Raw genomic sequence first — 18,953 nt, 5'->3', positions numbered from 1 at the left:
TGGCTTTTATCGGCCAACTATCTCGAAATTTTTGGACTTTTTATCTGGTCACGAGGGTTTAGTAGGATATTTATAATTGGTTGAAAGGGTTATATTAGTAGGTGTTTAGAATTTAAGCTCTGATACCATGTTACATTCTGGCTTATGATAAGTTTCCAACTTAAAGTTAACCAGTAATCAGTGAATATCCCTTAACCTTTTATATTAATTAAATTTCTCTTAAACTTCCGATGTGAGATAATTTATCTCTAATAGTCTCTATTTGATTTTTTCTGGTAAAATTATTTTATTATATATCATCATATACTAACAAAGGTTGGTACCGGCCGAACTCCTCCTATTTAAGAAAAGATTTTTATGGAAATAAAATTAAAAAATTGAGACGCAGTTCAAATATTCAAATATCATAGGAAATTTTAATAAAATATAACCAATTAACCATATAATCATATATAGTATTTTTGTATCTTATCATTTATATATATTTTTTGTCAGCATCTATACTATTATTTATGAAATAATTTTTCCATATTAAAAATTAGAGCGGTTAGAGTCGTCGATATCCATAGGAATAATTAAATTCATTTATTATATAATTTATATTACCCTAATATTTATATAATGAATATATTATATGGTTAAAAAATAATTTTTATATATATTTTTTGTTGTTATCTGTAAATACATTTTAATCATAAATAATTAAAGGCTGAAAACATTAAGATTTATAACTAAATATTAATCAATTAAAAATCATTTGGTATATGAATTTTCACGTTATAGTTTATAACGATTAAATTATTTAACAATAACTATTTATAAAATGATTAGCAAATTAGCTAGTATAAATATATTAGCTAAATATATATATTTTTAATTACCAACTAAATATATATATATATATATATATATATATATATATTAAGACTTATTCTTAGGTTCACCAACCAATAGAATTGTTTTATTTTATATTCGATATCTTTTAAAAAAAGAAACAAAATATTGTCAAATTATATTATGTTTTTAAAATTAAAAAGTAATAATTACAAAAAAAATATTTTACGTCGTCAGCATAACATTAAACCCTAAACCCTAAATTCTAATCCCTAAACCCTTAATCCTAAACTCTAAACCCTTGGATAAACCCTAAACTATAGGATAAATCCAAAACTCTAAATCAAAATCACTATACACTAAAACATTCAAGCGTTTAGGGTTTAGTGTTTTAGTGTTTTTTTATTTAGAGTTTATCCAAGGGTTTAGGGTTTACCCAAGGGTTTAGGATTTACTCAAGGGTTTAGGATTTATCCAAGGGTTTAGGGTTTAGGATTTAGGGTTTAGGGATTAGGATTTAGGGTTTAGTGTTTTGTTGAGAACATTAAAAATATTTTTTTTTTAATTCTTTTTCTGTAACTATTATCTTTTTTTATTTTAAAAACATAATATAATTTGAGAATATTTTGTTTCTTTTTTAAAAGATATCAAATTTAAAATAATGAAATCTTATTGGTTGGTGAACCTAGAGGTTCACCCTAGGGAGTGAACCCAAGAACGACTCATATATTAATTAGACCCTCGCCTGAAGGAAGACAATTAATATCTGACTAGCTACGAGAACACTTGGTATACGACGGCCACTCTGACCCCCTGTCTGTTCCGACACTTGGGTGAATCCCCAACTTCACTAAAATTGTCCAAAGTCATATTTTACTCTCTTTTACCCCCAAAATAGTTGCAAACACCTCCAAAACCTTCAAATGATTGCTCTAACACCTTATAGAACTTTCAAAAGTTTTTAAACAAAATTATTCTTATTCAAAAACTTTTCTTCACTCTCTCATAATTTTTTCCTACTATTTTTTCCTTTGTACTTATAAAATATTTGGTGAGATATTTACAATGAAGATTTTCTAACAATATACTAACAGTAAAAAATATTATATACTTAGTAAAAGAAAACATGTTATACATAAAACTCAAGTAAGTATTTGATGTAAAAAAAGAACATAAAATCAAGTATTCTATATCCTGTTCGAATGTTATATATTACTAGGAGCGTGGCCCCGCGCAAGCGCGGGATAGTTGGTCTTAAACTTGTATTTTGTGTTAGAAGATATGGTTGTTGAAAAAAAACAAAGTTTCTATAAGAAAAGAATAAGGAATTGAGGAGATGGTCGTTCAAAAAAAGTATACGTAAGAGATGATAAGTGAAGTTAGAAACATTAGTTAGGAGATGGTATATTATTCATAGTGGATGTCTATTGTATGAGTAGGCTTTTTGGAAGCTTTAATTTGTTTGTTTTTTTTAGCCAGAGGTTTAAGAGGCGATAACGCATACTTTGAAAAAAAAACTGTTTGAGAAAAAAGAAACTTGAGAAGAAGCTGATCGGAGCATAAGTGGTCGTTTTTGGAACCCATAAACAAACCAGATGCTATTTCTCTTAGTTTGAAGCGAGGGTGAGAGATTGCTTTTTCCCTACTGCAAGTCCTGTAAAAATGCATTTGGGGCATCCATTAATCTGTTATTGGATAAAAAACTCATGATTTAGTTTGATGATACGATCCATTAAACTGGACCTTAAAATTTTGAGTACAACTAACTATTGTATTTACACAATTTAAATTAAACAAATTATCTCCAATTTGTCCAATTAGACGTATTCTCTAAAATAACCTGACATGAGTCTGTAAACATTTTCTACGTTGAAACAATGTCGACAATAGCATCGTGTTGCTATGTGAACATGTATTGATACACTAAGTTAGAACATGCTTATTTTTCAGACGTTCTATTTATTTAAAATCCAAGTAACTCTTTTCCCGGTGGGAGATGGTTTGAAGATATTTCAAGACACAACCAAAGATCAAAGTAGGGAATACATAAGAAAATATTTATTTCAAATGACACGATAGCTATAAGTGGAGATGACAATTCGGTCTTGAAACTATCACTCAGGGGGCGTTTGGACTATTTGGCTCGTCTTCAAAGCTGGGCAGTTTTGCTTCATCAACTCCCATTGCTCTTTTCGCCGCATCAACCGTGTTGCTGGCAGATGATGTTGCTTGTCCAGCTTGGACATCCACGACTGGAGCTTGGCTGCTGCTGCTACTCTGAGACACAATTGTACATGTATGTTATTTAAGATCTGAACGGAAAAAATTATTAAGAACTTAGATTACCCACCTCTGGCTGAGTGCCAAAGAAGATATCTCAGTGACTGCAGAGATGGTGAAAAACGATTCCTTGCCACTTAGCAGTTCAATGCAGTTTGGTAGCTCCGGTCCTTCATCACCTCTCATCTGTAACAATTTTATATGATTGTTACAATTATATATATGATTCGAGGGTCAGAGAAATCGTAACAATTTTAATAATTTTAATGTAATGTGTTAGAGCAAAAACAAGCCTCCGCAAGAGCCAGAATGTTTGCATCTTTCTTGCTGATCTCCCTGTCAAAGACCACAAAACGTGGCACTTCGTTGTCGTCGTCAACAGCCAGTTCAACGGAACCTGGAAAGAGAGTAGGTTAGCTGTGAACGTGTATTTAAATTATGGTGTTCTTTTAGATATGAGACATGATTACCATTAATACCTGACTACTGACGTTCGGAGGAACGCATCTGTTGTACCGGAGTGAAGTGTCGGATTGGAGAAACACAAATTTACAAAGTTTCCAAAGAGAAGATTCTGTTTCTCAATTTATACGCCCAGCCCGTAAAAAAAACTTCAATCATGTAAACAATCAAAACATAAAACATGAAGATCAACAATGTTCACAACTAAGCCAAAACTCAAGAAGCACATGTTTTTTTACCTTTAGCGCTCCTTGCACTGATTGAGCAACTTTTTCCACGACCGTTTCGTGGTATTGGGTTCCCCTTTGAGATGGTAGATAAGAAAGCAAAAGCCAAGTCATCCCTTGGTCCATAATTTTGTTCTTATATTATGGGTTTGACAGTTGTCACTGAACTGCTAATCATGGTGAGCGTTTGGAGTCTCAGCAATATAACTTTATATAGCGAGGATGGTCATATCGGTTCGGAAACGTGTTACATAATCATTATTGATGGTCTGAGTAAATAGGGGGAGATGTAGAGATTGGGGAAGATAAAGAGTTCGTGTAAGGAGTTCATGGTTTTGAAGGAAATTGGAGGAGTAAAAGAACCCTAGATCTCACTAAAGAGAATATCAGACGACATCAAAACTTATTTGGGCCACTACGGGGATTTGTTTCATGGGCTTGGCTTCAGCCTTAAATCTAAAGATATAGGCGAAAGACTTAACGAATATATCCACATATCAGTTAACAGATTTATTTAAGTTCGACTTTATCTTTCTGGTGAAACCCACACTATTTAAAATATAGACACGTGGATAACTTTAGGAGAAGCAAAAGTGCCTCATTATATATGAACTGTATCAAGAGCTTTGGATTGGGCTGCGCGATAGGTTTAATGGGCTGCGACCAACACGGTTTCAAGTGAGGTTCGGGATTGGGCTGCAAAATGAGTCAAATGGGCTGCGAAGGTGACTATTTTTTTTTAATTTCAAGCCCAATCTGCCAGTGACATGGCAGAATGATTGGTTGGGAATATTTTGCCTAGGTGGCACCCCTAAGAAGCCTCAAAATTAAGCCCTTTTATATAGTGGGATAATAAATATTACTTAAATACAATATATTATCTCTTAATATTTACTTACTGTAAAAAGAAGAGACGACTCTGCATATATATTTATCATTCTGTATTGGTTACAACTAAACTAACAATTAAAATTACGATAAAAAACAAAATTAAAAATTAAAAGTGTCTCAATATAAGTTACTCTAAAAGGAAGTTTAAAATATTCCACCCATAATACGGAAACATATATACCTAATTGTATAAATTAAGTTAACGATCAAATAGATATAACGTGACTCATGAACCTAATCTTTGAAAAGGTTTGTTTCCTAAAAGTAAAAGAAGAACAGCTAACCTAGTCAAGTTTGAAGTTATTTCATATCTATCTCCTTTTCTCCTGTGATGTGGACTCTACACGATTGAATAGAACTTATCGTTTGGTGGTTATATAATGATGATTGGGAGATTTGTTAAACACTCATCCCGAGATTTGTTAAACACTCATCCCGCTAAAGAATCTCAAGGAAAACGAAACACGAATACTTTCTTCTTCTCATAGAACGTGTTCTTCAAAGTTTCTCATATACTTGTCGAATTGACGAAAATAAATTCCCCATGTAACGAGTTCCATCTGTTTCTCGTAGCTATGAGGTAAGCTGTGTTTACAAAAAAAAATATTTGTGACTTAGAATCTAGGTTTGGCGAAAGCGGAAACCTTAGAGAATTGAATTGTTGTGAATTTTCGTGATCATGATCTTATTTCGTCGCTTATGTACTATTGCCGTTTTTTTGTTTGTCATATCATGTTGCATATCTACACACAAGATCGGAACCATATTAAATGATAATGCAAATAAGCCTAATTAAAAGCAATAGAAAGTGATGGACAGTCTATATGAATGCAGATATTAGGTGCAATTTCATGTATAACATGTAAAAATGTTATATGAAAAGGAGTATGCTGACGTGTCCCATGTAGAAAATCTCTCAGTCAAACTCTAAATAAATGTGTTCAGACTATGTATTTTACATTTTTTTAATATAAAACTCATATGCATAATTCTAATAAAACTCACACTATGTGGATTTTTCAGTTTGAATCAAAATGGATAACGAATCGAAAGGTAAATTTTATATATATTATTTTTCTTGTTTATGAATAAAGTTGGAAAAAATATTCATAAATTTTGATTCAATTCGTTATCCGCTTTGATTTGAACTGAAAAATCTGGATATCCGTAACTCTACCAAGTAAATCAAATACTAATATGTAATATCCTGTAAAAAGAAAGCAAATTACTAATACCAGTATTTTTAGGGACGAATATCCAATTCGATCTGTTATTTACATATATATATACATATATTTAAAGAATTATATATATAAGTTATATATATTAAAGTTTATATAAGTTTTACAATATTTTTATGTATTAAATTTATTTTATTAGGTATTAAAAATAAAATTCTTAAAATGAAATTATTTAAAAACAAAAATATTGTAAAATTGATGTAAACTATAATATATAACTTATATATAATTCTTTAAAGATATGTATATATATGCATATAACAATCAAATTGGATAATCCGTTCCTATAAATATTGATATTTTTTATTTGCTCTTTTTTTACGGATATTGCATTTTAGTATTTGATTTGCTTCGTAGAGTAACGGACATGGACACATGTTACATGTAAAGAATTTTTCTGTTAAAACTCTACATAAATATGTTCACACTATGTACTTTACGTTTTTTTAATATAAAATTCACATTATTGGTTTTTCTTTACGTTATTTTTATTGTTTACGAATAAGCTGGACAAATTATTCAATTTTATTACAATGCTTCTACACGTGACATGTATCCATTTAGTGTGAACGCATTTATTACAATGTTTCTCCCTAATTTAATATATAAGGGATCACATAATATTTGTTTTGATAGCAAGCTCTCACCAGTATATAATGCAAAGATTCAATGATGAATATAACAACATAATCTTTGATCGCATAATATATCTTATTATCTCTTATACAATAAGATTTACATGTTAGGATTTACGATCCTACAAAGATGTATGTAGACCTAATACATATTACTTTTTGAATGGAAGATTTGGATGGATTTGAAACACGAAATATATAGATCATCAATTCATCATCATACAAGAAATCAAAGCAAATAATGGAGGAACCAGTGTTGGATTATTTTATAAGAGTTTTTCTTGTCAACAAGATGCTTATTATATCCGGGAAACTGATGTATCGCTTATAATAACAGTGATCAAATAGGTGCATATTTAGTAAATAGTAATACACATTAATCTTGACCAAAGTAGGAAAAATTAGGTTAAACTATATAACTACAATATTATATGTCCAGATTGTGTAAAAACAATTCTCATGATATTCGCACATAACAAAACTTCACATTTGTACTTGCTGACTGTAGTTATACAGAATGTAGCAAAAGCAAATAACGTACGTTTGTTGTTGTTGTATTCCAACCGTAACAGACGAGCAGTAAGCCAGTAACTATTTGGGCTCTATATATAAGATCACTTTATTAAATACTAACATTATCCAGTTTTAGTAAAAAAAAAACATTATCCAGTTATAACCGTACCTCGAAATATGTAGCAAGACCTTGTCCAGTTATAGTACTACTTTATTCTATTACTAGATTTTGACCCGGGCTTTCAAAGCGCGGGATTGTCCATTTAAAAAAATTACATATATGCACTTTATAAATTATTTTAAAATGTGTTTTTTATGTGTTGTTGGTCAAACTAAAATAATGCTATTACATCAAAATTAATAAGTCTTCTATGATTAATTTTATAATTAATTACAAATTTTTTATTTTATGCATTTTTAAAATTATAGAATATTTATTAAATTCTGATTTTAAATATATAGTTTCTTGAATTAATGAAATAATTATTGAATTAACGAAATAATATAGATAAAATTAATTTTTAATTAAGTTCAGTTTGTTATTATTCTAACCATTTAAACGAATTGGGCCTTGAAATTTTTTAATTAAGTTCAATTTCTAATTTCAATTTGTTATAAGTTCAATTAAGTTCATTTTAAACGAATTGGGCCTTTTAAATCTAACCATTGACTATTCGGCCACTTATCAAAAGTAACCGTTTATTAATTTCCAAGTTAAAAAAAAATAGAAAAGGAAAGGGAAAAAAAAAGGAGAGATCTAGAAACGGTCGTCTCTTCTTGGCCGACGAACAATCAGATTGAAATTGATGGTGCTATTCAAAGTTATACAACATATATTTGAGAAAGACAACTTCAGAAATAAGAAATCGAAAGGTATTTATTAGTAATCAGTTTGTTTTGATTTCTCTTACGAAGAGTTGAAGTTTTTTTTTTTTTTGTCACAGATCCTTATGTAAAAGGTTTAGTTTTCACAGATGAAGAGTTTCTTAGATCTGAAATTATGTCACAGAAGAAGATCAACCGTATCAAATGTTGGGGACTTTAACACATCTGAAGAAGCGAACAAAGGTAACCATTATCAAAGCTTTTCATATAATATTTGATAAACTCTCTGATTTCACAGAAGCTTTTGATTAAATTTTAGAAAGTCATTTAGGATAATATATGGTTACCATCGCCATGTTTTCTTGTTGTTTTTTGCAGTTAAATCAGACATATAATCTGAGTTCAGATGTAATGGTGGTGCTGCTCCGTGGTGATACAATTAGCTGAAGAAATAAGTTTATTAAAAGTGTAGCATTACACTTGCGTCTTACAAAGAAAGGTTAGTAATGCTAAGAAGATAAAAAAGCCTGATAATTCTTATAACCCCCTTATCTAAAATTTCTTAATGGTATGTGATTGCTTTGTATTAGACAATAAGTAACTCAATATTAAGTGATTTGCTTTAGTTGCAGTTTCTAGGTGGTTGAATGAGTAAGGAATATTGATAGTGTGATTCGGCTTGCAGATAGGAAGGGATTGAACATGAACCAATACTACCACCCAAAAAGATAAGTATCTTTTTATACTTTACCAGAATTTAAATATATAGTAACTTACTGTTATATTATGTTCTTTTGACAGGAAAATATGCGTATTACATGGTACATCCAAATGGAAATTAAGAAGCAAATTGATGACAGCGACTATTAAGATAACTTTCTTCAGTGCATTTAATCAGTAAGTTAATATTCCTCATTTATAATGTTCTAGAATTTAGGATTGGATGTGATTATCGGTAGTTAGGATGGAAACCGGAGTTTGATTGATTTGTTTGTTATTATTTGAAATAGTGGAAAATATATTTATTACCGTATTCCTTAAGAACTTTTACTAAAGTTCAAATTCTCTTGTAGATGTTGTCTTATACAACACATATAGCTTGAAACATTCTTTGTTTGTTCCTGGGGCTTTCTAGAGGCTCATCAAAATCATCGTTCCTCATCACAAAGCAAAAATATTTTAATCTCTGCATGTATCGAACTTTTCCAAAAGTTCGAATAATATTATAAGAGAGACTTATTTATATAAAATGGTAGCTAAACATAGAACCATAAACTGTATATAAATCCACGTTCCAACAAAGTTATAAAAGACAAAACAAATAGTCTGAAATCATAGATTGTCAAAAATCTCTCTAAAGACCACATTTTTTGTTTGACGTTGAGGTTTGCCTTCGCTGTCAACAATCAATATCTTCAAGCCTTTCTTAGAAGTGACTCTGGAAACAGCCACATATAGTTGTCCATGAGAGAAAACAGGCCTTGGTAGATAAATACCAACTTCAGACAAAGTTTGGCCTTGACTTTTGTTGATGGTAATAGCAAATGCCACACCAATAGGCAGTTGTCTCCTCCTCATCTTGAATGGCATCTTTTTATCTGAAGGAGTTATTGAAAGCCTAGGAATTAACACAGTTCGGCCAACCTTTTCCCCTGTAATAACTTTGGCCTTTATCATGAAGTCATACATTTCTGTAATCTGAAGACGCGTTCCATTCATCAATCCCCCAGTAGGATCTATGTTTCTTAGCAACATCACTGGACAACCAACTTTCAGTCGCAGAATATGATTTGGCAATCCTGATGCTTTAATTCTGTTTAAGAAATCTGGAGTGAGAGCTTGGTCATTAACAGAAAACTTATCAGAAGCGTCGATAGAATCAGACCTTAAGTATATTCTTTCCTCTCCTGCATTAAAACAGTAAAGTGTTACTCTAGTGACCAAAAACCAAACATCTAACAAAATAATTCATGTAAAGTTCAAGGAATCGTAAGTAACCATCAAGCTTATCCAGCATATGTTGATTAATAATGTTCACATCCTCGTTAGTAGGACACAGTATAGCTCTCTCTTGAAAAAACTTTGGGTCCTTCTGGTGTAAAGAAGTAGCATCTCCATATACTGCTGCGCTTATAGCTTCCACTGGATCATCAGCATCAAGAATTAAGAACTCTTCTGGAATGTCGATAAGAGCTTCCCCATCATTTCCATCACCAATCTTTCCATCTCCAATGTCTAATATCCATTGTGAAAACCCTTGCAATTCTTTTGCCTCTTCAGTAGATAGATTATTTGACAGTAGCCGCATATTCTTGGTTAATTGCAAAACTTTTACATGCTTCCAAAGATAAGATGAATTAAGAGCAGCCATAACGATCTCAGCCCTTCCAGCTCCATGAATGACAGGCAATACTTGTCTAAAGTCTCCACCAAATACGACAACTTTGCCACCAAAAGGTCTCTTATCATTGTCTCCAACAATGTCTAACATACTCCTATCCAATGATTCAAAACAGTGTTTACTCATCATTGGAGCTTCATCCCAAATTATAAGGGACGCTGCTTTTACCAGCTCTGCTTTATCAGTTCCTTTTGTAAGTGAGCAAGTGGAGAATTCATCTGGATTTATAGGAATTCCAAATCGAGAATGTGCAGTCCTTCCTCCCTGTAGCAATAGGGAAGCTATACCACTTGAGGCAACATTCAGACATACTTCGCCCCTGACACGTACTGCTGCAGAAAGCAATCTCCATAAGAAAGTTTTGCCTGTACCACCAAATCCATAGACAAAAAAGACGCCTCCTTTTTTCGTAATAACAGCATCAGTAATTTCATCAAAAATCTTCTTTTGCTCATCCGTAAGTTTTGGAGTGTCACGCTGAAGATCAGCTTCTAATTCCTGCCGGTCGTAACTGAGCTCGTCCATGATCAAAACGTTATTATTAACTATATCTGGTAGTGGTTTAGGCATCTTTTTGAACTTCTCCAAAGATGTTCCATTACTCTTTAGAAGCTTCTCAATCTCTGTAAGCGCATATTGTTTTTTTTCCGCATCACTCAAGCAAAGATCTTCATAAAACAAAAAAAAAACATCAGCTACTAACAATTCATACTATATTCCCTAAACACCTTGAGAGAAAATATAAAATATTAAGCAAATCGAGGAACCAGTATTGTACCTGGTCTATGTAATAGCTTTCTTCTCGTATGCTCAATGTCTTCAGAAAGGAACTCCCAAGTATGTTCCCAAACGACTTCTGGTTTTGACAAAGTATTAGACATGAGCATGATAACAAAAGCTTGACGCATATAACATGCAGAACCAGTGAAACTTGCTCTCACGAGATCGTCTATATATTCCTGATCATCTTCTAACAGTCCCCTTGCAAAACATGTCTCCTTGTATGAAGGATGAAGAACCTCTTGAAACGTTTTAATGTCGTCATAACACGTTGGACCTCTCACAATGTTAAGCAATACACGCATGTAGAACGCTTCTTCAATGTCACGTGGGGCATAGTTGATTCTCCCAATACTGAATCCTTTCTTCCTATCATGAAACTTTTTTTCTTTCTTATTCCAACAAAACCTTGTTGGAATTTCAGCTAAAGTCAGAGTCCGAGCTACTGCACTGACCTTGTTCAATTCAAACCAGCCCAAAAACATAGTGTTTTCAATAAGCTTCCTGCTGGTAACTTTTTCATACGTGTCATCATCTTTGAAGATAATGATTTGTTTTCCTGGTAGATGAAACTGTAATCTCTCAACGGGTGTTGATCTATAGTGAATAGGAAACGTAAAAATCCTCCAACCACCTTCACAGGCTGAGACATATCTGAAAAATGGTAGATAACACAGAGATAAGGATCAATATCAACACCAGTTTCATTCAAAGGAAATGACGCATTAGTTTTTCAAAATCGATAATAAACCTTCATTTGTGTAGAAAAAATACCTGCAGTTGAAGAAGTCCTTGATTTCATTTTTTTTCTTTTCATTCAACTCTCCATTTGTTGAAGTGTTCTGGTCTGGTGCTTCTTTATCAGGGGGCTCAACAACAATAGTGGCACGATCCTGGCCTTTGTTAATATACTTGAATAAGTATTTTATAGAACCTGATTGATTGCACCATTCCACATTGATGTGAGCTCGAAAACGAAGAGACAATTCCTTGTTGTATGGTATCACATATCTGTTGTCACACTTGAAGCCGTTTTTCTCAACAAATCTATTTGTCTGTTCTCGTCTTCTATAAACAGGAAACCCTTCTTTGTTGACTGTAGTTACATCTGCATAAGCCTTGGGATACAATTTAGAACACAAACCATTTTCCATGCATGGTGATTTCATGTTTACAGCTCCACAAGGACCATGAATCATCATATCTTTGATAATATCATAAAGCTCTGGCTCTTTGTCTTTATCTGGAATTTCAGCAGAGATAACCTTGTCAATGTCATCAGTGGTTGGAAATTTGGAATTAGGATGCATGAATAAGAGAATATGAGCATGAGGTAGGCCACGTTTCTGCCACTCCACAGTGTACATTGCTGAAATTGAGAAATGGAAGAGATAAATTAGTTACAGTTTAAGAAAACGTTAATAGATAAAAGAACAGCTAAACACATAATAACTCACAAGAGACGGTCTTCCCTAGAAGCTCTTTGTCTGTTAAATCAATCATGAGAGAATCAAGCTTGATTTTGAAAATCCTTCCAATAATATCGGGTCTATCATCAGCAGTGAGGCGGCGCTGTTGTAGATATCTGGTGATTTCTGGCCATTTCGGATTGCAGGTGAATGTTATAAACAAATCAGGAAACCCAAAATATTTGCATATAGCCATTGCATCAAGATAGTTGTTCTTCATGTATCTTGGTCCTCCTGTGAATGAGGCTGGTAGCAAAAATCGACTTCCTTGGTCATGCATATCTTCTTTTCCTGCGTTTCCTGACTGTTGTATAGAGTCATAGCTATCCGATCTAAGGCTTTTTTGGTTCATCCGTAGATAACACAGCCTGTTAGACTCTATGGAAGTATAAGAATCGACCAAAAATTGCTGAAACAATCGCTTTGAATGCAGTAGTGTATGACACTCATTCTCTCTTTCCTGTAGACGGAATGCATACCACTGCCTCATACTAATAGTCTGCCTCTTTAGTTTAGCTGTAGCCTCTGTCTCTTTCTTTTTAATCCCAAGTCTGAACCCATCTTCACCATAAGTAAATATCAGAGGATATTGAAGTGCCAAGTAAGAAGGGTGAATCTCACTTATCCGCTTTAGCCAGCCAGTTTGTTTCTCTTGCAAAACAATATCTCTTTTATCCATGTCCAAATTGAAATCTCCTGGAATTAATGCAGCAACCTCAGATGCTGTAGGAGTGTCATATGTCCTTCCATCTTTTGCACGACTGCTAATAATGCGCATATGGAATGTTTCCAGGGGATTAGTCTCAAATCTATCTTTTGCTGATCTAAACTGATGGACATATGGATTGACCTCGTTAAGCATTGTCATTAAAGACTGGATAACTTGATTCCGAATAGACTCCTTTTTAGCTTTTTCTGCGGATTTTTTGTACCTTCTGCAAAAACAAAAGCAGAGTTCTTAATATACACACAATCTTATGAATTCCAAATATATATAAATTAGGAGAAACCAGAATACCCAATTATAGAAGCACGGTTGGCAACTTCATTTTCTGTGTCTACAATATATAGTTGCCCAAACTTAGCAGGGTCTCCTGCTGGAGGCTTCAAACTACCCATTAAATGATAGTTTTCTCCTTGAAGTACAATCATTTTTGGGCCAGAGCCTTTTGGAGCTGAGTGATCGAATTTTCCCCCAAGCGATGTAAATGAGAAAACCATATTTATAGCTCGGATATTGTCACGAAAATATCTACTCTGTTCATCACTGCCATGGAGTAATTGTTTCAATATAGCTGGTGAATCTTTTAACAACGGAAGCTGAACTTGTCCTTGACCACAACAAAGAGCAAATTTAGGTTTGCGTGTATGTTTTTTGTTGTTGATCCTTTCACCATACCACATTATAGCCCCACAATGTTCACATTTGTAAGTTGGATCACCGTCATCAATGTAACCTGTATTTAAAAGAATAAAATCACGAGCTGAATGTAACAAAATGGTAAATGAATAATTTGACTATCTTGATAAAAAGAACTGATTACCACGAGATTTTCTAGAAGAAGTAGGTTTCATCATCTGAGCAGACGACGAAGTTCTCTTCACCATCTTGGCACAGGAAGAAGTACGCTGTGTATTAATTTCCTGTTTCCCTTCTTTTGATAAGACATCGGGTGATCTTTGATTGGCATCTGAATCTTTAGATATAGGGTTGCAGTTTATGGTTTCATTGTTACTTGTGTCACTTTCTTCGCTACTGCAATCATAAACTTGTTCTTTGTATAATTCAGATTCTTCTGTAGACAAAAAAAAGTTGTTTTAATATAATTGGTTTATATCCACATATTTAGAAATATATAATCAGTGGAACTTAGGGGTACCATTAAAACGTTTATACCTTCATAGTCATATTGGAATGCTTGGTCCTCATCATCCTCACATGACGAATAATCAACTACACAACCGTCAAATTGTTGTTCCAATGTTTTTCTACACCTCTTGGTTCTAGTATTACTCTTTAACTTGTTATCTTCAGCAACAACCTTACCTTTCCCTTTATGTGATTGAGCCAACAGACGTTAGAAAAAAAGAACAAACTCTGAGAAATCAAATCAAAATCAAAATTTCGGATTTACAGTATATACCCTTAGTAGATATCTTGGAGATACATGAACCACTTGTAGAAGGTGTGCCAAGCATTGAAGGCAAGGTGTTGGTAATATCAGCTAGAACACCTGGTTTGGAACATTTTTTCTTACTGGAATAAGAAGATGGTGTATGTTCAGTGACATCTATGCTTGTAGATCTCTTTCTCTTAAGAGTTGCTTTATTGTTGTTAGATCCTCCAACACTGTTGCTGACAGTAGTTTGATTGCTTGATTGTGCTGTTTCCATAAACATAACATTGGGTCATTCAAAACTATTACAAACAACTAAAAAAATGTTCTGGAGTTAGGTACACTTACACATAAACTTATATGAATTGCTCTTTAATCTTTTTGCTAAAGCATTCTGATCCTTTACATTTCCACTATCTGAAAGGAAAAACACATAATTTAGCAGTAGTGAGGTTAAGCTTCAAAATTTATTTAAAAAAATTGATGTTTTGTGGAAGGTCTAAACCATTAGCAGGGTTTGTCCCAATAGAAACTGTCGAGGATCGCAAATTAGTAGGAATATTGGAGATATCATTTAGAACCCTCGTAAAAGCTTTCCTAAGAGGCACAGAAGTAATGTTGTTCGAAGCTTCACCACACGGCTGTGTATTCTCGGATTCATTGTTGTCTGCTCTTCTCTTTCTTTTTCTCTGTTGGGATGATAGCAAACTATGTGATCCTGGAGGGACCTCTTCGTTTTTCTGCGTCATTGAAATTCTAAACGTAATTAGCAATCGCGTTCATCAGTTCTTTTGTGTAGGTTTTTAAGTCTCGATTTTGCCAAAAAATATAGAAACAAAAAGCTCCAACTAAATATATTGGTATCTAATCAAATTGTTGAGTAGTCTTAAAGAATATGGTCAGAATATACATTCTAACGACAACTAAATCTTGCAGTATCTAATAAAATATTTGATTAGTCTTAAAAGAATAGGTTCAAAATATTACACTTGCTATAGTTACATTTGATTAGTATTAAAAGAATAGGGTCAAAACATTTTATTGTATAATGAAGTCTTAATAAATAGAATAACATAAATTTTAAAAGGTCAAAACGATAGGAGATGTCTTCTTCCAACTTTAACGTTTCTTAGTATCCTCTTCCACCTTGTTAATTTTGATTGTCATTGTGCATGGTTCCTTGGATGTTTAATTGATGTCAGGGAGAGAAATATGCTTGTCTTTTTTTCTCTTACTGGATGGTGTGGATAATAATCTATACAAGTAAATAGATTATTTTGTTTCCAGGACTTGCTTATAAGAAACGAACTATCAGTTAAGCAGGTTATTTTGTTTTGATAGGAAAAAAACAGAAATAAAAGAAAACTTAACAATGCATTAGTCTAAATAGACTTATTGAAAAAAAGCACAAATCAAACATAAGTTTCGGAAGAAGCAAAAACCCAACAACGTAAATAGGAAAAACAAAAACCAAAATGCAGGAAAACATCAAAGCAGTCTTCTTCCAAATTAGCCACGTTTCTTAGCAGCCTCTTCCGCCTTCTCAATTTTTACTGTCATTAAGCATGGTTTCTTTGATGTTGAACTGATGTCAGGCAGAGAAATAGAATCATCTTCTTTTCTCTTACTGGATGGTGTGGTCACGGAGTCGTTAAGTTCTTGACTATCAGTGAAATAAACTGAACCCTGTAAAAAATTACATTGATAGTCATGTTAAGACAGAAACTCTAAAAAAAAAAAAAAACTTAATATCACAATAGATTAGACAAAATACCTCATCACCGCTTGTAATTGTCAACGGCTTTTCAGAGTGACTGGATGTGATTCCACCAGTTAAGCAAATCATTCTGTCTTTGTAGACTTTTCCAACTTTGAATATCTCAGCACCATAAGATACATTATCCTTCTCAACATAGACTCCAAATGTGAAACTTTTTCCAATCAAATCAGTAATAGCATCTGGTATTAAGCTTGGGTCTTCAAGCTGCCAAATTGATTGCATAGATTTAGTGTTCTATTGTCAGTAAGATGACGCAAATTAATTGCCATATTTGATTTAAAAATACCTCATCCCAGCTTCCATTCAACAATTTGAGAGGAGATTCCGGAACAATCCCATTAGCCACCTTGTCCAGAATCATTATTTTTGACACACCAGTATCATCTTTGACCATCAAATGAAGCCAAAACCTATAGATTAGACAGACATAAGTTACACTTTTAACTGCTAAACATCACTCTAAGTTGTTACGTATGCATGTTTTTTCTTAAATTTGCACAATCATACCTTGGTGAAACTTTGAACACAGTGTCGTTGCATGTCTCACACCACCAAATATGAGTGGTTATTTCAGTTCCTTTTACTACCTTAATGTTGGTTCCGGTTTTGATCACCCTTTTTTGGCATGCATCACAACCAAAGTAATACCAGGACCAATCCATATCAATTGCATAGACTGTGCAAGTGACTAAACATTTATCAACCTAAACAATTTAAAAAAAGAAATAGTTAACCACTCACACGAGATACACGGTGTAAGATAAACATCTGGTGAATGCTTACTTGAGTTGACGCTATCATTTCTTGGATGGTCTTAGAGGGGAATATCAACCACTTATCACGCTGTCCTCGCTTGCCTGGATGATTTACTTGCTTGTTGTTGTCCTCTTGACTCTCCTCATTACTTTCAAATGTAATTAGAGTTGTGTCATCCCCATTGTCGCTGATAACCATGAAAATTTTCCCAAATAATCAGTATGATAGGCAAATAACTACTGAAAAATAAGCAATGGATTATGGCCTTACATATCTTTAAATGCTTCAGCCTCTGGTATTTCCGGGTTAATGATCATTCGAGAGGCATCAAAGGAATTAGAGATTTGTAGTTCTCCTGTCATTTTAATAATCCAGCAGTGTATATGTAAGACAGTCTTATTTAGACTATATATATTTTGTTTAAGCTAAATATGTACCTCTAAACTTTCCAAGTTTAGCAAACCTCAAAAGCAATGTAACCATTCCATCGTCTTGGTTGCAGGCAGAATGGAGAATATCGGTTAAGTTTCCCCAAATGCAGCATGGTATTCTTGAATCACTATAGGGTGGCGCCAGTCAAAAAGCGAGGTTAGTTGTAATATTATTCAACCAAAATAATCACATGAATAGTTTTTCATGTGACAGCAAACTTACTTGATGTCTCTTAGGATGAATTCCAGTTTTTTACGCTGGTAACCCCCAGAACACTGAATGGTTTCGACATCACCACAATCCAAAACTTGACCAAGCACATCTGTTTAAAAAAACATTGCAAAAGATATTAGTAATAGCAAGCACAAAAAAATATTTTAGAAATCTATAGCTTATATATTTACCAATTAAGAGCTTTTCATCAAGTGTGCCAGATAAAATTAACTGGAAATCGACCAAATTAAGATACAACTCATCATTCATGAAATTTGACCGAGTAACGTTTGTATTTGGATTAAATACAATCTTGTAGGCATGGTTTGTTGTGCGATAAGCTCCTCCTGCAGGCCTAACATGGAAATTTCGGATGTAGCGCCATGCTCCAACCGGAAGAAGGCTTCCTTTACTCTCAATGTAAGTTTTTTTGCAGGTTGCATGAATTTTATGCCCCTTGTACATGTTCCAAATACATTTAGAATATTAACATCATTTAGAATAATAACATTCTAATAAAAACTTGAATGAAAAATTTAGGATTGCTTACATTCTCATCAACCAAGACGAATTCCATGGTTTCTCCCCCTAGTTGAATGTTTTGTTTCCAAGAATGTAGAACCTTCGCATGAACCATCTTAGCGGTGTGCACTGGCTTCAAGTTGTTGATGGGGATGGCTTGTTCATTAGAAACAATCGCTGTTTTGATTTGCTTTTTAGAAGCCATTTGTTTGTTTGACGGTATGAGTTTGTTTAGGAAGAAGCGTCGTTATTTATATAAGGAAGTGGCGATGGGGAGAGTTGTTTAGGTTTTGAGGAAAACTTGGTGAATACTGTAAATATTGGCAAGATTTTCTAGTTAATAGTAGTACTTAATAGTAGTAGATTCAGTTACCAATTTGAAACCAAATATATTATGTGAGCTTAAGCATATATTCGTTTACTATATTTGATGCATACTCTAGATCGTATCTCTCGAGATTTTATGGTTTTGATTTCGATATGAATAATTCTAAATATTAGGAAGGTTCAGTCCGCTAATTTGAAATCCCAAGATATTCTGTGCGTATTGCACAAGCAATATGTGTAGATGAAAT

General features: G+C 33.2%; 1 protein-coding gene and 1 long non-coding RNA gene across 2 annotated transcripts; one reads left to right on the top strand and one right to left on the bottom strand.

Annotated features, from left to right (window-relative positions):
• The first annotated feature begins 2,032 nt into the window (after positions 1-2,032).
• LOC106371138 lies at positions 2,033-18,734 on the top strand. The gene is made up of 9 exons (XR_002659320.2): positions 2,033-5,274; positions 5,718-5,747; positions 7,798-7,956; positions 8,028-8,151; positions 8,287-8,407; positions 8,535-8,805; positions 17,714-17,799; positions 18,176-18,276; positions 18,397-18,734. It is a non-coding gene; the product is annotated as an uncharacterized LOC106371138 (long non-coding RNA).
• Positions 9,166-14,900, bottom strand: LOC125580510. Its single transcript, XM_048745032.1, has 6 exons — positions 13,577-14,900; positions 12,547-13,493; positions 11,847-12,458; positions 11,088-11,753; positions 9,907-10,977; positions 9,166-9,815 (listed from the first exon to the last, which is right to left on the bottom strand). Exons 1-6 carry the CDS (start codon positions 13,960-13,962, stop codon positions 9,241-9,243), a joined length of 4,257 nt encoding a protein of 1,418 aa, XP_048600989.1. The 5' UTR covers positions 13,963-14,900; the 3' UTR covers positions 9,166-9,240.
• Positions 18,735-18,953: the final 219 nt, after the last annotated feature.

This window comes from Brassica napus, chromosome A2, assembly GCF_020379485.1.
Source record: "Brassica napus cultivar Da-Ae chromosome A2, Da-Ae, whole genome shotgun sequence".
NCBI lineage: Eukaryota > Viridiplantae > Streptophyta > Magnoliopsida > Brassicales > Brassicaceae > Brassica > Brassica napus.
This window is presented reverse-complemented; position numbering and strand designations above follow the sequence as displayed.